Genomic DNA, 15830 nt, shown 5'->3' on the forward strand with positions numbered 1-15830 from the left:
TAACAAAGTATTCTTGGGTGATTTCCTCTGACGGGAAAGCACAGTGCTGAAGTGGTCACTGAGTTACAGAATCTTTTGAAAACTGCATTTAAACAACGGAGTTGAAGCAATAAGTCAATAAAATCAAAAACAAAAACATCAAGTATCTCTATAACAAGCTCAACCTAAAATTTTTACACGGTGCTCCCAAAAAAATACTCTCGTGGAATCCTAGCTTTGTTTCTTTTTATAACAGTTAGTGCTGCTTTTGTGAATTATTAAATGTTAGAGTCAGTATTAGTCGACGACTAAAACCATTTCACTGATATCGTGTTCTACTGCTTTAGGGCCTGGCCAAACGGGAAACGTTTGGCGCTTTAAAAAACAACATCAAACATTGTTTGGTGACAAATATGTTCAGTGATGTTGAAGTGAGTGGTCGAACGGTTAAAATATATTTGATATATAACTCAGATCAAACTCCTCAAGCAAAGAACTATGGATCACAAATACGTAGAAGTGAAGCGTTCGCTTTACGCTGACACGCTAGGCAATTGCTTGGCAGCTGTTGCTTCGTGCAACGTTTCTTGAAATTTGTCTCGGTGTCGATGACGGCAACATAGCTTCATAGTAACATTTCTCAGGCTGATGTCACAAATTGTTGCCTCACAAGTTTCAAAAAGTACATTGAGCACACACACATACCGAAGTCATTTGTCACAGTGTTTGCCGTAAAAAAAAAAAACCTGGCGTCTTCTTTCACGACCATGGAAAAGAAAAAATTATCAAAAAATGACTCGCTTTTTCGTGTAACCTCTTGGGAAAAATTGTAATTTGTCCAGTATGACATAGGCTTTACGAAGCTAACGACGCTAACACTATGCTATATATCCTAACAGTTATATCTTATTCAGCACCTTCACTTGTTTAACCGACGTTGGAGGCTTCCAGCTTAAGAAAACGTGTTTACGCCTAATTTTTTCCCTGGGCCAGAACTTTGGCGTAGACAAGTATTCTTATAAAAAGTGCAGGAGAAAGCCATTGCATTTTTTGATGAAAAAGAATCGTCTTTTTTAAAGCTGAAGGGAATTAAGGTACCCGGGTAATAGACCCCAAAAATTTCAGGGCTTTCATGAAACACAGTCTGCTCGCATTTCCAAGGCCGTCTGCATTCCAAGGATAATGAGGAGCTTTGGCCCCAGCTTTTACTTGCTCGGAATGTCGTATATTATGTGGAAATTGTGCAAAGATTGCAATGGCTTGCAGCAAAGCGATCGCAGCCGAAATGTGAATTAACGTTTCTTTTTCAGACTTTTGACTTTTCTGCATATCTTCACGACGCCATAGAACTGTATGCTGCAGGTCTAAACCGATCTGTTAGCCGTGGGGGAAACAAATCAGATGGCGTGTCAATCATTTCTAACATCACTTCAAACAACGTTATTTTTCAAGGTAAAAGCATAGATACAATGGACCTCACACGGCAAAGTGTTGGGTTGGATATGGTTATGGATGCAAGGCATTCGGACAGCATTGTGACGCATTGCGAGGCATTTGTCGTAGTCAAAAGAAGCATTTTCTTAGGCTAATAGGCAATAGAATTTCGGTTACTCTTTGTTGTCGCCTGGTTCGTCACTTTCTAAATCAATGCCATTTGATTCGATGTAATATTCTTTAAGTCGTACATGAAAATGTACTCGTTTTCCATCATTTTATAGAAATACTTATGTCACATGAAATATTCTCGTCATATTTGTGAATTTTCATTGCATTCATTGTATTCTTGGAAACTAATTCTTTGTAATAAAAAAAGCCAGAGCTGAAGAAAAATGGATGTATTTATAACAGAGCTCCGAAGGCACGCGCGCGGAGACAAAATTTGCAGCTCTAAACAAATTAAAAATAATCACTCAGCTTTAAGTTAATATCGCTCAGATGCTTGACTTGAATAATTGCGAAGCCACCAGTGTGGACCACAGCTATCATCAAGATATTATGTCAAGCGGATGTCACGCTGTAAACTAGCATGATACTGGTCACATTGGCATACATGGAGGGGTGGACGTACGGACTTACGGACGGTTGATGAAGTCATAGCTTTAAAACCAAAATTTGTCGCATCGATGGGGGCGTCGATGGGTTACCATATTTTCTTAACTGTGGTGCTGCGCGCGCGCACGTTCGGCGCGTGCGGAGTTCCGCTTATAATAATAATGATAATGATAATGATAATGATAATGATAATGATAATGATAATGATAATGATAATGATAATGATAATGATAATGATAATGATAATAATAATAATAATAATAATAATAATAAGGTCATAGAAAATCTGAAGAAGGGAGAGACTTACAAGTTTTTGGGAGTTTTAGAAAATTCTAAGCAAGAGGACAGCTCTGTACTGTGGGGAGCTTCAAAGGATTGCTTGCAGAGACTGTCAATTATATGGTCGAGCCCCCTATCGGACTTCCACAAAGTCTTAGCATCTAATCAATACGCACCACCAGTTGTCACCTACCCTATGTGGACACTAACATGGCCGCTCGCAGATCTACAACAACTTGCTACACCTACCAAGGAAGTGTGGAGGCCGGGGACTGAAGTCATTTGAGAGCCTGTATAAGCAGACCAAAGTCAAGACCACAATGAAGCTGTACGCAAACGAAGATCGAACGATGAGTTTAGTGCACGAGTTTGAAGAGAAGTGCGAACGAGCAGGAAGAAGATCACTCGTAAAGGATGCCAAGAAATTTGCTTTGGAAATGGACATTACCCTGGACCTTGCATACCCAGATCCCAAAGCGTTTCAAACTGACTCAGGTGAGGGATCACATGTTAAAGGAGTAGGGAGAACATTACGAGCGAGAGAAGAAGAGAGAAACATGAGGGAAGTAAGAGAGCAGAGGTGGCAAGAAAAGCTGTTCGGAGAAAGATGGGATGATAACAAAGTTATTGACTGCTTCACTTGGCTTAGTAAGTGGAAGTCTGCACCTGTGCATACTGTTGCTGGAATCTATGATTTATACCAGCAATTACTCCCAACTAAGCTGTACCACCAAAGCAAGACGAAGACGCTGACCACCTTGGATGCTACGTGTCGTATGTGTGGAAAAGGGCCTGAATCTATGGCCCACGTGATTAGCGGATGTGGTGCCTTGGCACAGACTAAGTAAATGCAGAGACACAATGAAGCCTTGAAAATCCTTTTCTTCGAGTTCCTGAAAGACTTAGATCTTATCCAGTGTATCCCCCCTTGGCACTCTCCAGTCTCACCTAAACCCGAGTACAAGAATGACCGAGCGTGCGCGTACTGGGATGTCCCAGTATTTGCTGAAAATACGGAAGTTAGGGCTAACAGAATTGATGCGAGAATTGTGGACAGAAAGGAGACGAAGGTGATCCTTATTGAGATGAGCTGCCCTTGGGTTTCCAACAGAGAACAGAAGGAACAGGAGAAAACTGACAAGTATGTGCCGTTGAGATGGGAGATGCGCCAACAGTTCCCCGGCCACACTATCACACAGTTTAATGTGATAGTTGATGTACTAGGAGGCTACTCTATGGAGACGGCGGAGAAAGTTAGGAAGTTTTTAGGTTTGGATAGAAGGAACCAGGTTTTGTTTAATATGCAGAAGGCAGTTTTATCGTACACCCTAAACATAGCAAGGTCATTCAAGGTTTCGACGAGTTATTAAGGAATATAAACTCTTGTTCCTTTCTCAAATGTTGGTTCGTTAGTTGTCACCAATTGGTTTGTAAATAGGTTTAACAGTAGGGATTGTTACACAATTGTGCCTTTTCCTACTTATATTTGTAAGCATACTTACGTACTACATACTGCATAATAATAATAATAATAAGTCGCAAGCACATAAGTCGCAAGCACAGGAGACGAGATCATTGACAACGAAGTACCTGATGCACTGAAGAAAGCCATAACTAGCAGATTACAACAGGAGGTGACTGACCAAAAGTGGCAAGGAAAGATTACCGCTGCTAGATGGGAGGATCAAGACCTAAGTTTGAAAGAATGCTACACGTGGCTGAAAGGATGGAAAGCAGCACCTACACATACAATTGCTGGAATAGAGGAGTTACTCCAACAACTCCTCCCGACCAAGATATACCATCAGAAGAAGACTGGAGTCAATACCACAGATGACATAATGTGTAGAATGTGTGGAGAAACACCAGAATGTCTAGCGCATGTGTTAGCCGGATGTAGTGTTCTGGCTCAAACAAAGTATCTTAGCAGACATAATGCAGCACTCAAAATACCATTCTTTGAGATGCTGAAAGACATGGATCTTATTGAATCAAACCCTCCATGGTACTCACCCGTGCAACCTAAACCAGTTTACGAAAACGAGAAAGCGGAAGCTTATTGGGACGTTTCAGTGTATGCAGAGAGTACAGTTGTCAAATCAAACCGAGTGGTAGACAAAGAGAAGAAGGAGGTGTTACTCATGGAAATGACGTGTCCGTGGATCGGAAACAGAGGGAAAAAAGAAACAGAAAAGACCACAAAGTATGCACCACTTAGATGGGAAATGAAAGAGAGATACCCGGGGTACGTGGTTAAACAGATCAACATGATAGTCGACGTGTTGGGAGGATACTCACCTGAAGTACGAAACAAGATGAAGGAACTGTTCGGAGAGAAAAGAGCAAGAGAGTGTCTTATGAAGATGCAAAAGTCAATACTTTCAAGTTCCTTGAACATTGCAAGATGCTTTAAAGTGATGAGCGAGAAATAAGACTATAGCTCAATAACCTGGCAGGATTGATTGAACATTATAATTTTACTACAAGAGCATAAAAACTGTTAAAAGGACATTTACAAGGACTCATTTTAAATACATAATTAATATAATATTTATATTATTTAGGAAGAGACATCTAAATAGATAATATTATCTTAGTTCAACTTTATTCACAAGAACTCATTTTAATGGATTATTTATATTACTTATGAATAATCTTAACTGAATATATTTTTTTAGTATTATGTAAATAACTATAATAGTATTTAGTTTAATCTTTGTAATTACGTTTTTAGATCTAGCTTAGCCTTCAGTTTGGCCGGTTACAGTGTATACACTGCCCGAATAAACGTAGTGATATCGGCATAACGATGTATTCTACACTGCCACATAATAATAATAATAATAATAATAATAAATAATAACTTTAGCCGTGTATAGCGTGCACCTTCGATACTGAACTTCCATGTATCAATCAATTGACACCTGTCAAGACAAGGCATCCGCTGAACAGTATCACATAACCATATCGCGGGGCTCAAGTTTAGAGGTCATCGAGGTCAGCTGTTTTTTAAAGTTGACCGATGACCAGATACTGGTTTGCTATTCAATTGCAGGCTAACCCTAACCCAGGCTAACCCTAACCCTAACCTAACCCAAACCCTAATCAAGACAGACTTAACAACTCTTCCAACTCCAAATGACTCTTTTCTTAAAGAATTTGAAACAGTCTTCTTCTCCTCTATTTGGGGTGGAAAGGGGGATAACAATCATTAATGATATAGAAGATGGGGGATTGAAGATGTCCGATATTCGATCATTCTCCAAGGCTCTAAAGATCTCCTGGATTAAATGAGTATGGGACGTAAATTATCAGGCAGACTGGAAAAGGTTCTTGTTTTTGATCGCCTCTACTGGAATGATGTTTGGTTACTAAATAAAAGATCATTATTACTCCTGGCTTGTTCTTTTGTGGAAAATACTTTCTGGAGGAATGTAGTTGAATCGTGGGCAGAGTATGTTCAGGAAACTGTAAAAGCCAGTGACCTTCTGTCACAGCCACTATGGAATAACGTTTTTATTAAGGTAGAAAATAATCTGTGTTTTCTTGGTGTTTTACAAGACGTGGTACATAAAAAAATTACGCTACGTCAATGATCTTGTAGATGAATCTGGCTTTTTTATGTAACCAACCGAACTGATTAATAAGTTTAAGCTAAAGTGCACTTTCTTACAAGCTTATGGCATTATGTGTGCAATTCCAAGTGTATGGAAGTCAAAGATTAGAGAGTTTGGTAAACGGTTACCAGTGGTCAAATCCCAAAATATGGAAACATTATTTAAGACACAAAAGGTGAACAGTTTTGCTTACGATACTTTGTTAAAATCGGTTGCCATACAGCCAACTAGGGTGCAGCGTAAATAGAATAATCATCTATCATTTCCGATTGAAGATTGGTCTACCTATTACAGTATCCCTTTCTTATATACGAGTGCTTCTAAGCTGAGAAGCTTTCAATATAGGATATTCCATAGAACTATTGGCACAAATGTATTGTCAATGAAAATGGGTATTAAGGAGCACGATGACTGTTTTTTTTTGCAACAGTAAACCTGAAACCATAGAGCACCTCTTTTGGTACTGCGACCGGGTATTCCCCCTCTGGAGCACCCTCGCAAATTGGATTGGGTTAATAACAGAAACTGAAATAGAATTTTCCCTTGAATCTGTTCTCTTGGGCTATACAAACTGTATACCTTGTAAAATTGCGATTGATTGTATTATTTTAGTCGTCAAGTTCTTCATATATAAATGCAGAATAGAGGGACGTAACCCCGATTTTGCTGGTGTACAAAGCTACCTTAAGTTTCATTATAATATTGAAAAATTTGCACGTGACTTATCTGATCAAGATAAATTTTTAAGTAAGTGGAAACCGGTGGAAAAATTATTTTGTCAATAAATGATGTAATGTGTTGTATTGTAAGTAGAATAAGTATCGTACCGTATTCTGAGTTCCTAAGTAGAGTAAGTATGGTAATGTAAGTATCGCTCTGAAAGTAGAGTTTGTAATGTCACTAGTGTAAGAGAGTTGTATTGTAAGTAATGTAAGGAGTTATGTGTTTTGCGAATATAAAAAAATAAAAAATAAAAATAGTAATAATAATAATACTGATACTAATACTAATACTAATACTAATACTAATAATAATAATAATAATAATAATAATAATAATAATAATAATAATAAAAAGACAGACAAGACACCTCGCGCGCTTTCTGTGGCTCGACGCATTTACAAGGCCATACTACGTCAACTAAATTCGACGCTTTTCGCGTTCAGGTGAAAAAATCTTCTTTCCTGCATTTTTCGCTGGTTTCAATCCACGTTTGACATATATGGCTGTGGTCAGGACCACATTGGTGGCTACGCAGTTATTCAAGTCAAGCATCGGAGGGATGTAATCTTTAAGCTGAGTGCTGTTTATTTTTAATTTGTTTAGAGCTGCTTTTTGCTCTGTATTCAGTGCAGTTTTTGGCATATCCTTAGAAGATTTCAAATATTGAATCGGATAAGGTTGCACGATGCCTGGACGACCCATGACAGAAGAGAAGAAACGAAAGAACTCGTTTTAGATTGTTTTGATGTGTTTGGTTTTCTTTATTTGATTGCTTTTCGTCAACGCTAGACGTAAAAAATTGAAACTTGTTTTATCCTTTAAATTCGTTGTTTAAGTAAGGCCAGTAAAAAAAAATGACCCGGGAGCTCCGCTTTTCTTTATATTATTTCTTTTGAAGGTGTTTCTGGCGACGTGGCCATCAACGCACTGGGTAACCGAGTGCCTGTATTTGTATTAACAAACCGTCAAAATGGCCAATGGAAAACCATAGTGGAGATTGACCAGACAAAACCAAAAAGTGAGAGTGTAAAAAGGTACAACGTGTCAACTGTATGGCCGGGCGGAGGGACATTGGTGCCACTGGATGAACCCACTTGCGGATTCCGTGGTGAAAAATGTGTCACTGCACCAGGTTAGCTTGCTTTTCATTCTAATGAAAGTCATAATCAGGTCTGTTTAAGTTCATGTTAATAACTGTTTTAATATCTATAAAAATGATAATGAAAATGATTGTCATAATAAAATAATGATAATGATAATAATAATAATAACTAACTTATATGATGGAAACGGGCGAAAGGACAATTGAAAAATCAGTTCTAGGCCCATTACGCCTTTCCATCATTCATGTATTTGTAAAAAAACAATTGAGGCGCTTCCCGCAGGCAGCGGGACACATCCAGGACCTAGATAAACGACCTACAGTCTGTGACAAATTTCCTTGGAACAGCTCATGACTATACAGATCTGAAGCTTTCGCGGCTTACTCTCACCTCACAATGTCGTTTGAACGCGTTTCTGAGCCCATTTACCAAAAGAATATTGTGGAAGGGCAAGGTATTTCAAAGTGTTCCAACAGTTTTGTCCGAGGCTGTAGCTCCACAGGGTTCTAGCAAGGTTTTCAGGGGGGATCCAGAAATTCCACGAAGATGGGGCCAAAGAAATTGTGGCGAACGCACACCCTCCTCCCACCCACATGCCCTATATCCGAAAAATTCATGTTAGTGATGTATTTCAACTACAAAAAGCCCTCAACTAAGCTAATCATTATCTAAAGTAAAACCACCTCATGCACACTGTACCACTTATAATCAAAAAGGCGATAAAATGTAACCTAAAGTTACGAGTGACAATGGGATTGCTCTTTTGGCAACTACTGCTTTCCTTTCTCTATTATTACTGGGTCGCCATAGGCAATCCAGTTAGAAAATGCATTTAATTTGTTTGGTTTTTTCCATGTGGGAAAAGTCTTTCCTGTCCCTCCCCTGCTAAGTAGTGTCTTTGTGCGTAGCGTCTTCTGCGCGTATGTTTGGTAGGTTTGAGGGGGTAGCAGAAATGCATAGATTTTATCCGGTGGACACAGTAGAACATTTAATTAACCTGCAATGGCGTCGAAAGTCATTGCAACGCGAATGGCGTTTTAGTGCATCTTAAAGGAAAATATACCTTTATGGAGCTCAAGAATGAAACGTCAATTGGATAAACAAGACAGGCGGTGAAAAATAAATATCTGGAATCTTGAAAGCGACAAGTAATGGACTTCGCCAACAATCTTTCGCCCGTCGAGCTGTAACCAAAGTGAGCTATATTTGTAATATTTTACCAAGTGTGGTGTTATTTACAACACTGAAACCAAATGGAAAATTCTGTGGTAACTTATGTGTTCAACAAAGACAGAGAAAGAATCGAACACAGTAAGTGGATTTGTGATCTCTGTTGTCTGGCTATTTGTATTCAACTCTGCACAGTCTTCAGGTAAAAAAAATAATTGGAAATGTGACAGGCAAGATTTATTTCAAAAGAAAGCGTGTCGTCTATTTTGTGCTTCATTATTCAAGGAAAAATTACTTCAGGAAAGGGTTTGATCCTGAAATTTATTTTGTTGCGTATGATAATTTACACGATTGGGTTCCTTGCCTTCATGCACGCAATGAAATAGGAAGGGTATTTGCCTTTAATGGCAAATACGTTGTTTGTTTCAATAAATCTTTCGCTGAAAAAGGTGGCCTTTATGAAATCATCATGTTGTGTAACACTCGAGCTTAACAAATTTGCGTACGTTCGTTGAAATGTGATACTCGAGGAGACAGGACTTTTTTCTCTCTCTGACAAATGATTAATAGGTTTTTTGCCTCAGAAAAATTCAGAGTTATATACAAAAACATATGTTATTTTTTTCTTCATGTGTCTTCTGGCTTGTCTTTTACTGTTAACTCCCGGCTTTTAGGGTACTTTTTGGTGCAAATAACGTAAGGCCAATGTTTTGACGAGGCATCAGGTTAGACTGAAAAGAAGATGAATTGTGAAGCGGAAACAACATCTTCAGTCCTTCTTTGGTGTGTGCAATAAACGTTTGCTTAGTCAACTGCAAATAATGCATAACATGGAGGAAAACGTCCGTCAGAGCAACTTGCAGTTAGTTTTTTTGCAGTCTATTTATTTAAAGAAGAAACTAGTGAATGTTACTCAAAAGAGTGTTTCGTTATCTTTAAAGTGACTTTATTATCAAAGCTTAAAAAAGTAAAAGACCTCAAAATGGGACAGGACATTACAAAATAATTAAACGTGTGAACGTGTGAGCCAAAGGGCGTCTGCTGGCAGGACGTCTGGGTGACCCTCAAATGGTCTTAATGACCCCCCACTCGAAAAAATTGACTGGAACGCTGCAGTTCAATACTACCCAATTCAGTGCCTTCTGTTTTTGTTTAACACGTCACACAGGCAACCCAGTGTACGCTTCACGGAGCCTCTACTTTTACAGAGCCTATCTTCATTGGCGCAACTGTATGTAAGACATATTGTTGAACAGTCATTCGTATAAAGCCTCCCTCGACATTTTACAGAATAAAATGCGACGCCAGTAACATCTTTCAGTTTGTCGGTTTGAAGCTAGTTTAAAAGGACCGTTGATTCGAGCAACATTCGATAAATTTTCTTATTAAGAATGTTTATTAAAGAAATGTATTTAAGTAACAAAGCTCAAAGTACAATCCGACACACTTTTGCAAAAGAAAAAAAATCCTGGACAAAAGGGGGGGCCGGGGCCCGCTGTACCCACCCCTAGATCCGCCCTTGGTTCTCGACAGTTTTGTAAAATAGCGGATGTATTTCTGAAAGCACCGCACGTGACATTTTTGGCGCCACAAGGTGCCTTTCGAGTTCCGAAGGCGCGGGCTACCTAGGGGGGACTGGGGGCATGCCCCCCCAGGAACACTCAAATACGCTGTTCCCAGTGTTTCTGGAACCCAAAAATCATTTTCCCAGGCAAGGCTACAGTTCACTCAAAATCTCTTTTAAGGTCACGGTAAAGGAAAAGGAGGTGTCCGCGGAAAAATGAAATTGTGTTGCCTTAATTTTTTGTATGGGCAATATCACGCACCAAAGTCAAAACTCATCTCATACTTAATTTGGGCAGAACAAGTGCTCTAAAATCAGTCTCCGACGACAAACGAAGAATTCATCACACTGTATTTGGGGTTTGACAATCATCTATTGGAACTGAAAATTTGGAAGCGATATCTTAAAACCCGTCGGGACTGGAGGTCCGAGAAGTTGTAATTTTGGCATCAAAATAAACTCCTAGAAAATCGAGCTTGAAGATCTCGCCTGTATTTCACAGTCTTCGGAACAACTCCGCCCCCTACTTGAAAGACAAGACAAGCGATTGGAAGTTTCACAAATGGCTTTAAGGGCCCGAAAAGTTTTCGGGACTTTCGAGAAACGCGCCCCTGGCCTAGTAGCTATATAGGGAGGGCATCCGATCGGTGTTACAGAGGTCATAGATTCGAATCCTGCCTGTAAATCTGATTTTTCAGCTATCCTTTCGGTCTTTTCCAAGCAACTTGTATCAAATAATAACCGTATTAGGTTTCATTCTTACTGAGCACAGATGCTCTCCTCATTTGGGAGACTAAATCAAATTAAATAGCGTGAAATCCAGGAATGGATTTTTTAATGAGAAAGGAAAACCGGAGTACCCGTAGGAAAATCTCTCGGAGCAGAATAAAAAAGCAACAAATTCGACCCATATACGACACTGGACACTCCGTCAATCGAACCTGGGCCATAATGTTGGAAGACCAGTGCTATCATTTATGTTCCAAACCTGCGCTCAGTGTTGCATCAAATAAAATTAGCCTGCAAACGAATATCTTGTACCATATCTTGCTTTACAGAAACAAACACACGTTTCATTTTCCCCCTTTTTCATGGGAGAGTGGGTATAAACCTTCGAGCTGTTGCTTTTATAAAGGGACAAATGAATTCTATTTGACATTATATGACATTTGTGCTGTTGGAATCTTCTGAAGGCCAAAAAAATAGTGGTTACAAAGGTAGTTTCGTCGCTTTGAGCTAAGCATGCGTGAAATTCCCAACGACGTGAACGCGCACGCGTACCTCAGCTTTCTTACCTGAGCGAAGAAATCGATGGAATTTGTTCGAGAACTCTAGCTCTTTCCAAAACAAGGACAAAGTTTGGAGGAGTATCCTCTTCACTTGGTCTACGAATGTGGGAATCTCCCTGTGGCAACTTTTCTAGTTTTAAATGTTGTTGCAAATTTGGGAAGCCACGTTTGTTTACTTTCCGCGTGGGAGAGCCGCGCGTCGATCGTGCGAGCTTTAAAGCTCGCGCCACCAGCCACCTTCTTCTTCTTCTTCCGCTGTCAGAGCGGGTAGGTGAAATTTCCAATTGTCCATGTTTTGATGTTTCCGGTTGCTGCTTGATAATTAAATCATTTTCTTTGCTTTCTTCTGTAGAAAATTCATTGCCTAGCTAGTGAAATCCACTGTACATTTTACGCTAAAACCGATATCGCATGAATAACGAAGCCATGAGTACGATATCCGTTTTTCGAGTGAAATTTACTTTGGAATTCGCCAGTTTGGCAATGAATTTTTCCCTTTCGGCTATGGCAACGTTTCGGAACCATGCGCTTTTGAAAGTTTAACTGACTTGCAATGACTCCACCACCCGTTAATTTTGAACGGATTTGCTCAGATGCTGTACAATGAAAGTCACTACTGACGCTTATACGAGTGCACGTTTAAAACATACATGTTGTAATATATAGATTTAGCCAAGCCTAAAAGCGGAGCTCCCTGGTTATTTATTCTTACTGCCTGTAGGGTTAGTGCATGAAAATAAAAGATTTCCAATTGTCCGCGTTTTGATTTTTCCGGTTGCTGCTTAATAATTAAATCACTTTCTTTGCTTTCTTCCATAGAAGAATTCATTGCCTAACTAGTGAATTCCACGGTACATTTTACGCTAAAAACCGATATCGCATGAATCACGAAGCCATGAGTACGATATCGGTTTTTCGAGTGAAATTTACTTTGGAATTCGCCAGTTTGGCAATGAATTTTTTCTTAACCGCATGAGTTTTTAAGAAAAACAAGCACACCCTCAGCGAGAGAATGGAAAGGAAAAAAGCCATTTCCGAGTCAACTGTCAATAGCCAGCGAATAGGAATCACGCTAAAATTAGAAGCCATAAAAAAAAACTTTGTTAGTTCAAGGTCAAAAAGAGTTTTACTGATGTACTTTATTCCACTTTTTCTCTGAAAACGAGATCATTCACATTTTGATATGTTTCATTGAAACACGCCAGGTTAGCCTGGAACAAAAATCGGCAAATACGGCAATGCAACCAAGAAAGGACGAACCCCGAACAAGATCCACTCCAACTCTTAAATAACGTTTAGGTGCAAATTTTTGAAAACAAACGCTAGTGAAATTTCCCCCTAATTTTACGAGAACTCATTGCGATTACGTATTTATAACATAGGGGCAAAATTTTCTTGTCACTGTCGAGGCACATCGAAAACAAGAGCAAAGCAAACAAAGAAATCAACTTTTTCTTTATGTCCAAAAGAGTACAGATAATTGTTATTTAATTCCAGTTGACAATAAAAATTCGAATTTCATTCCTGAACAACGGAAAAGCCGATTAAACCACTTTTTGAAAATAACAAACGGTTTAGTGCCCAAGGAAATAATTTGTGGAGTAACTTCTTCCATGTATGAGCTATTACTGGTATTCTGTTTTGTCGTTGTCGTTCTCTTTCTGTCTCCTTTCGTTTCTGTTCTAGTCATAGGTCCTCCAGGCATCATGTAACCTTAACAGAGCTTCGAAAGATATATATGTCAAAAATTGCAATACAGAGAAAAAAGCAGCTCTAAGCAAATTAAAAATAAACACTCAGCTTTAAGTTTGTATCCCTCCCGATGCTTGACTTGAAAAACTGCGTAGCCGCCAGTGTGGACCACAGCTATCATGATATGTCAAACTGGATTAAAACCAGCGAAAAATGCAGAAAGGAAAAAATTTTCAAACCGTTTTCCACCTGAACACAAAAAGCGTTGACTGTGTAACTAAAGATGACGTAGTATAGCCGTGTAGCCGCGTCGAGCCACAGAAAGCGCGCGAAAAATGAAGCCTCGCTTATGTTTAAGCGAGTTAACGTGGGTCGAGCCTGCGTTCCAATTGAAAACCAGTACCTGGTCAGCGATCGACTTAAAAAAAAAACAGCTGACCTCGATGAGCTCTGAGCTTGAGCCTGCGATATGGTCAAGTGATACTGATCAGCGGATACCTTGTTTTGACAGGTGTCAGTTGATCAAAACATGGATGTCCAATGTCAAAGATATATGCTGTAAACTCGCATGATACTGGTCACATTGGCATACATGGAGGGGTGGACGTACATACGGACGTACTGACGGACGGTCGCTGAGGTCATGGCTCTCGCATCGAGAGGTTAATTAGAATAAAACGCAAACAGCGAGGGGTTGCCATATCTTCTTAACTGTGGTGCTCGTCGCGTGCGCGCCTTTGGCGCGCGCGGAGCTCCGCTTTGAAGCCACATTAATTGATAGCGGAGCTCCGCGCGCGCCGAGCACCATAGTTAAAAAAATACGGTAACCCATCTATGCGAGAAATTTGGTTTTATAGCCATGACGTCATCGACCGTCCGTACGTCCGTAGTTGAATAGCTCCGTGAGCGGGCAAGATGAGCCAAATCGCGCGCTGTGATTGGCTACCCGAGCGGGCAAAATTGAGCGATACTGCCCGCTCGGGATTTCTCGCTGGCTCCCGCAAGGATCATTTTTTACTGGTGGATATTATCCACGAGTTTGGTGGGGAATCTGTATGCAAGTTGTCACTCCTGCGTAACCGGAAGTTTGATCGAATTAGCCAATTAGGATGGATACTATTTCAAGCGAATCACAACACAGCTTGGAAAGTGTGACATCCGGTTCGCCAGGTTGTGCACCGCCATTGCTGTTTGTGGCTTTTGTACTAAGTGTTTGAGCAATTTCCGCTGCATTTAGAAGCAACAGACTGAAGAAGTGAGAAAATGGTGTTCTTCGAGGATGAAGCAAAAGATTCTTAACAAGTACACATTGGTGCAATTACTTGTGCACCGCCTTTCACTCACCAACGCATAGACTTAAATGTCGAAATAGAGTTGATCGACACATGGTAAGAAGACTGTCTCTGTCAATCCCCTAAGCTCACGGGGGATTAACAAGGTGACTGCCATTTGGAGAGTGACATCGAAGCTATCACGGCGTTTAGCTATGAGTCATCAAAGCCATGTGAATCCAACTTGAACCACGTGACTGACATGACAAGCAGTGAGCCAACCAAGCAACCCATGCTTCCAGACACTAGTAGTTGTGTGGCGGACCAGAATGACGAACTGTCGAAAGAGTCGTTCACTGATTATGTAAGGAAAACTGATGAGGAACCAAGAAAAGCTATTGATATCAGGAGACATTGAATCGAACCCAGGCCCTGTGGCTCATGGAACAAGAACACAAACAGTACTGAGAAATCCTTCTATGGAACTGTTGCAGGCTCAATTAGCTCAGCAAGGATTGAAGGCACTAGAACAGTGTACCTCAGATGAGTCATGCTTCTTTTCTTCTGTTGCCCACCAGTTATATAATGATCCTGATGATACAGAGCAATTGTGGGTGTGTTATCACAACAGCAAAAATACATGGTGTGATGCACTTATTGTGCAAGTAGTTTCAGATACATTAAATGTTACAATAAGTGTAACTGAATCAATTGAAGGGTGGACACAAGTAACTGTTATAAGTTTTATAAGCAGACAACAGTGAACTACTGTTATTAACATTGCACATCTAGATGAAAGACACTATGTTTCAGCACTTCCATTAGATTATTATAATGACAGAATTTCAGGTGATGAAATCAGCAGTGTTACCAATGTGAATGATTATTCAGAGGTAATAATCGATGAATTAACCATGGCCAAAAATTATGTGTGTCACTATAAATAATTTCTCCAAAGCCGAGGCAAAAAGAGCTTATCTGAGAGAATCTATCTGGTGAAAGACAAAATGAAGAGTTCAGGAAAAAGGAAAACAAAAAAGATCTGAAAATATTGAAGCAGCAAGGGAATATGAAAAGCAAACATTTCATAA

At 39.8% G+C, this 15830-nt stretch overlaps 1 protein-coding gene across 11 annotated transcripts in view; it reads left to right on the forward strand.

The window, feature by feature from the left end:
• Positions 1-15830, forward strand: part of LOC138038989 (atrial natriuretic peptide receptor 1-like) — a 94222-nt gene that overhangs the window by 33233 nt on the left and 45159 nt on the right. For all 11 annotated transcript variants that reach the window (XM_068885117.1, XM_068885115.1, XM_068885114.1 and 8 more), the window contains 2 exons: positions 1290-1431; positions 7549-7782. In XM_068885117.1, coding sequence (XP_068741218.1) covers positions 1290-1431; positions 7549-7782 — 376 coding nt within the window. The remainder of the gene's footprint in view (positions 1-1289; positions 1432-7548; positions 7783-15830) is intronic.

This window comes from Montipora capricornis, chromosome 2, assembly GCF_036669925.1.
Source record: "Montipora capricornis isolate CH-2021 chromosome 2, ASM3666992v2, whole genome shotgun sequence".
In the NCBI taxonomy this organism is placed as follows: domain Eukaryota; kingdom Metazoa; phylum Cnidaria; class Anthozoa; order Scleractinia; family Acroporidae; genus Montipora; species Montipora capricornis.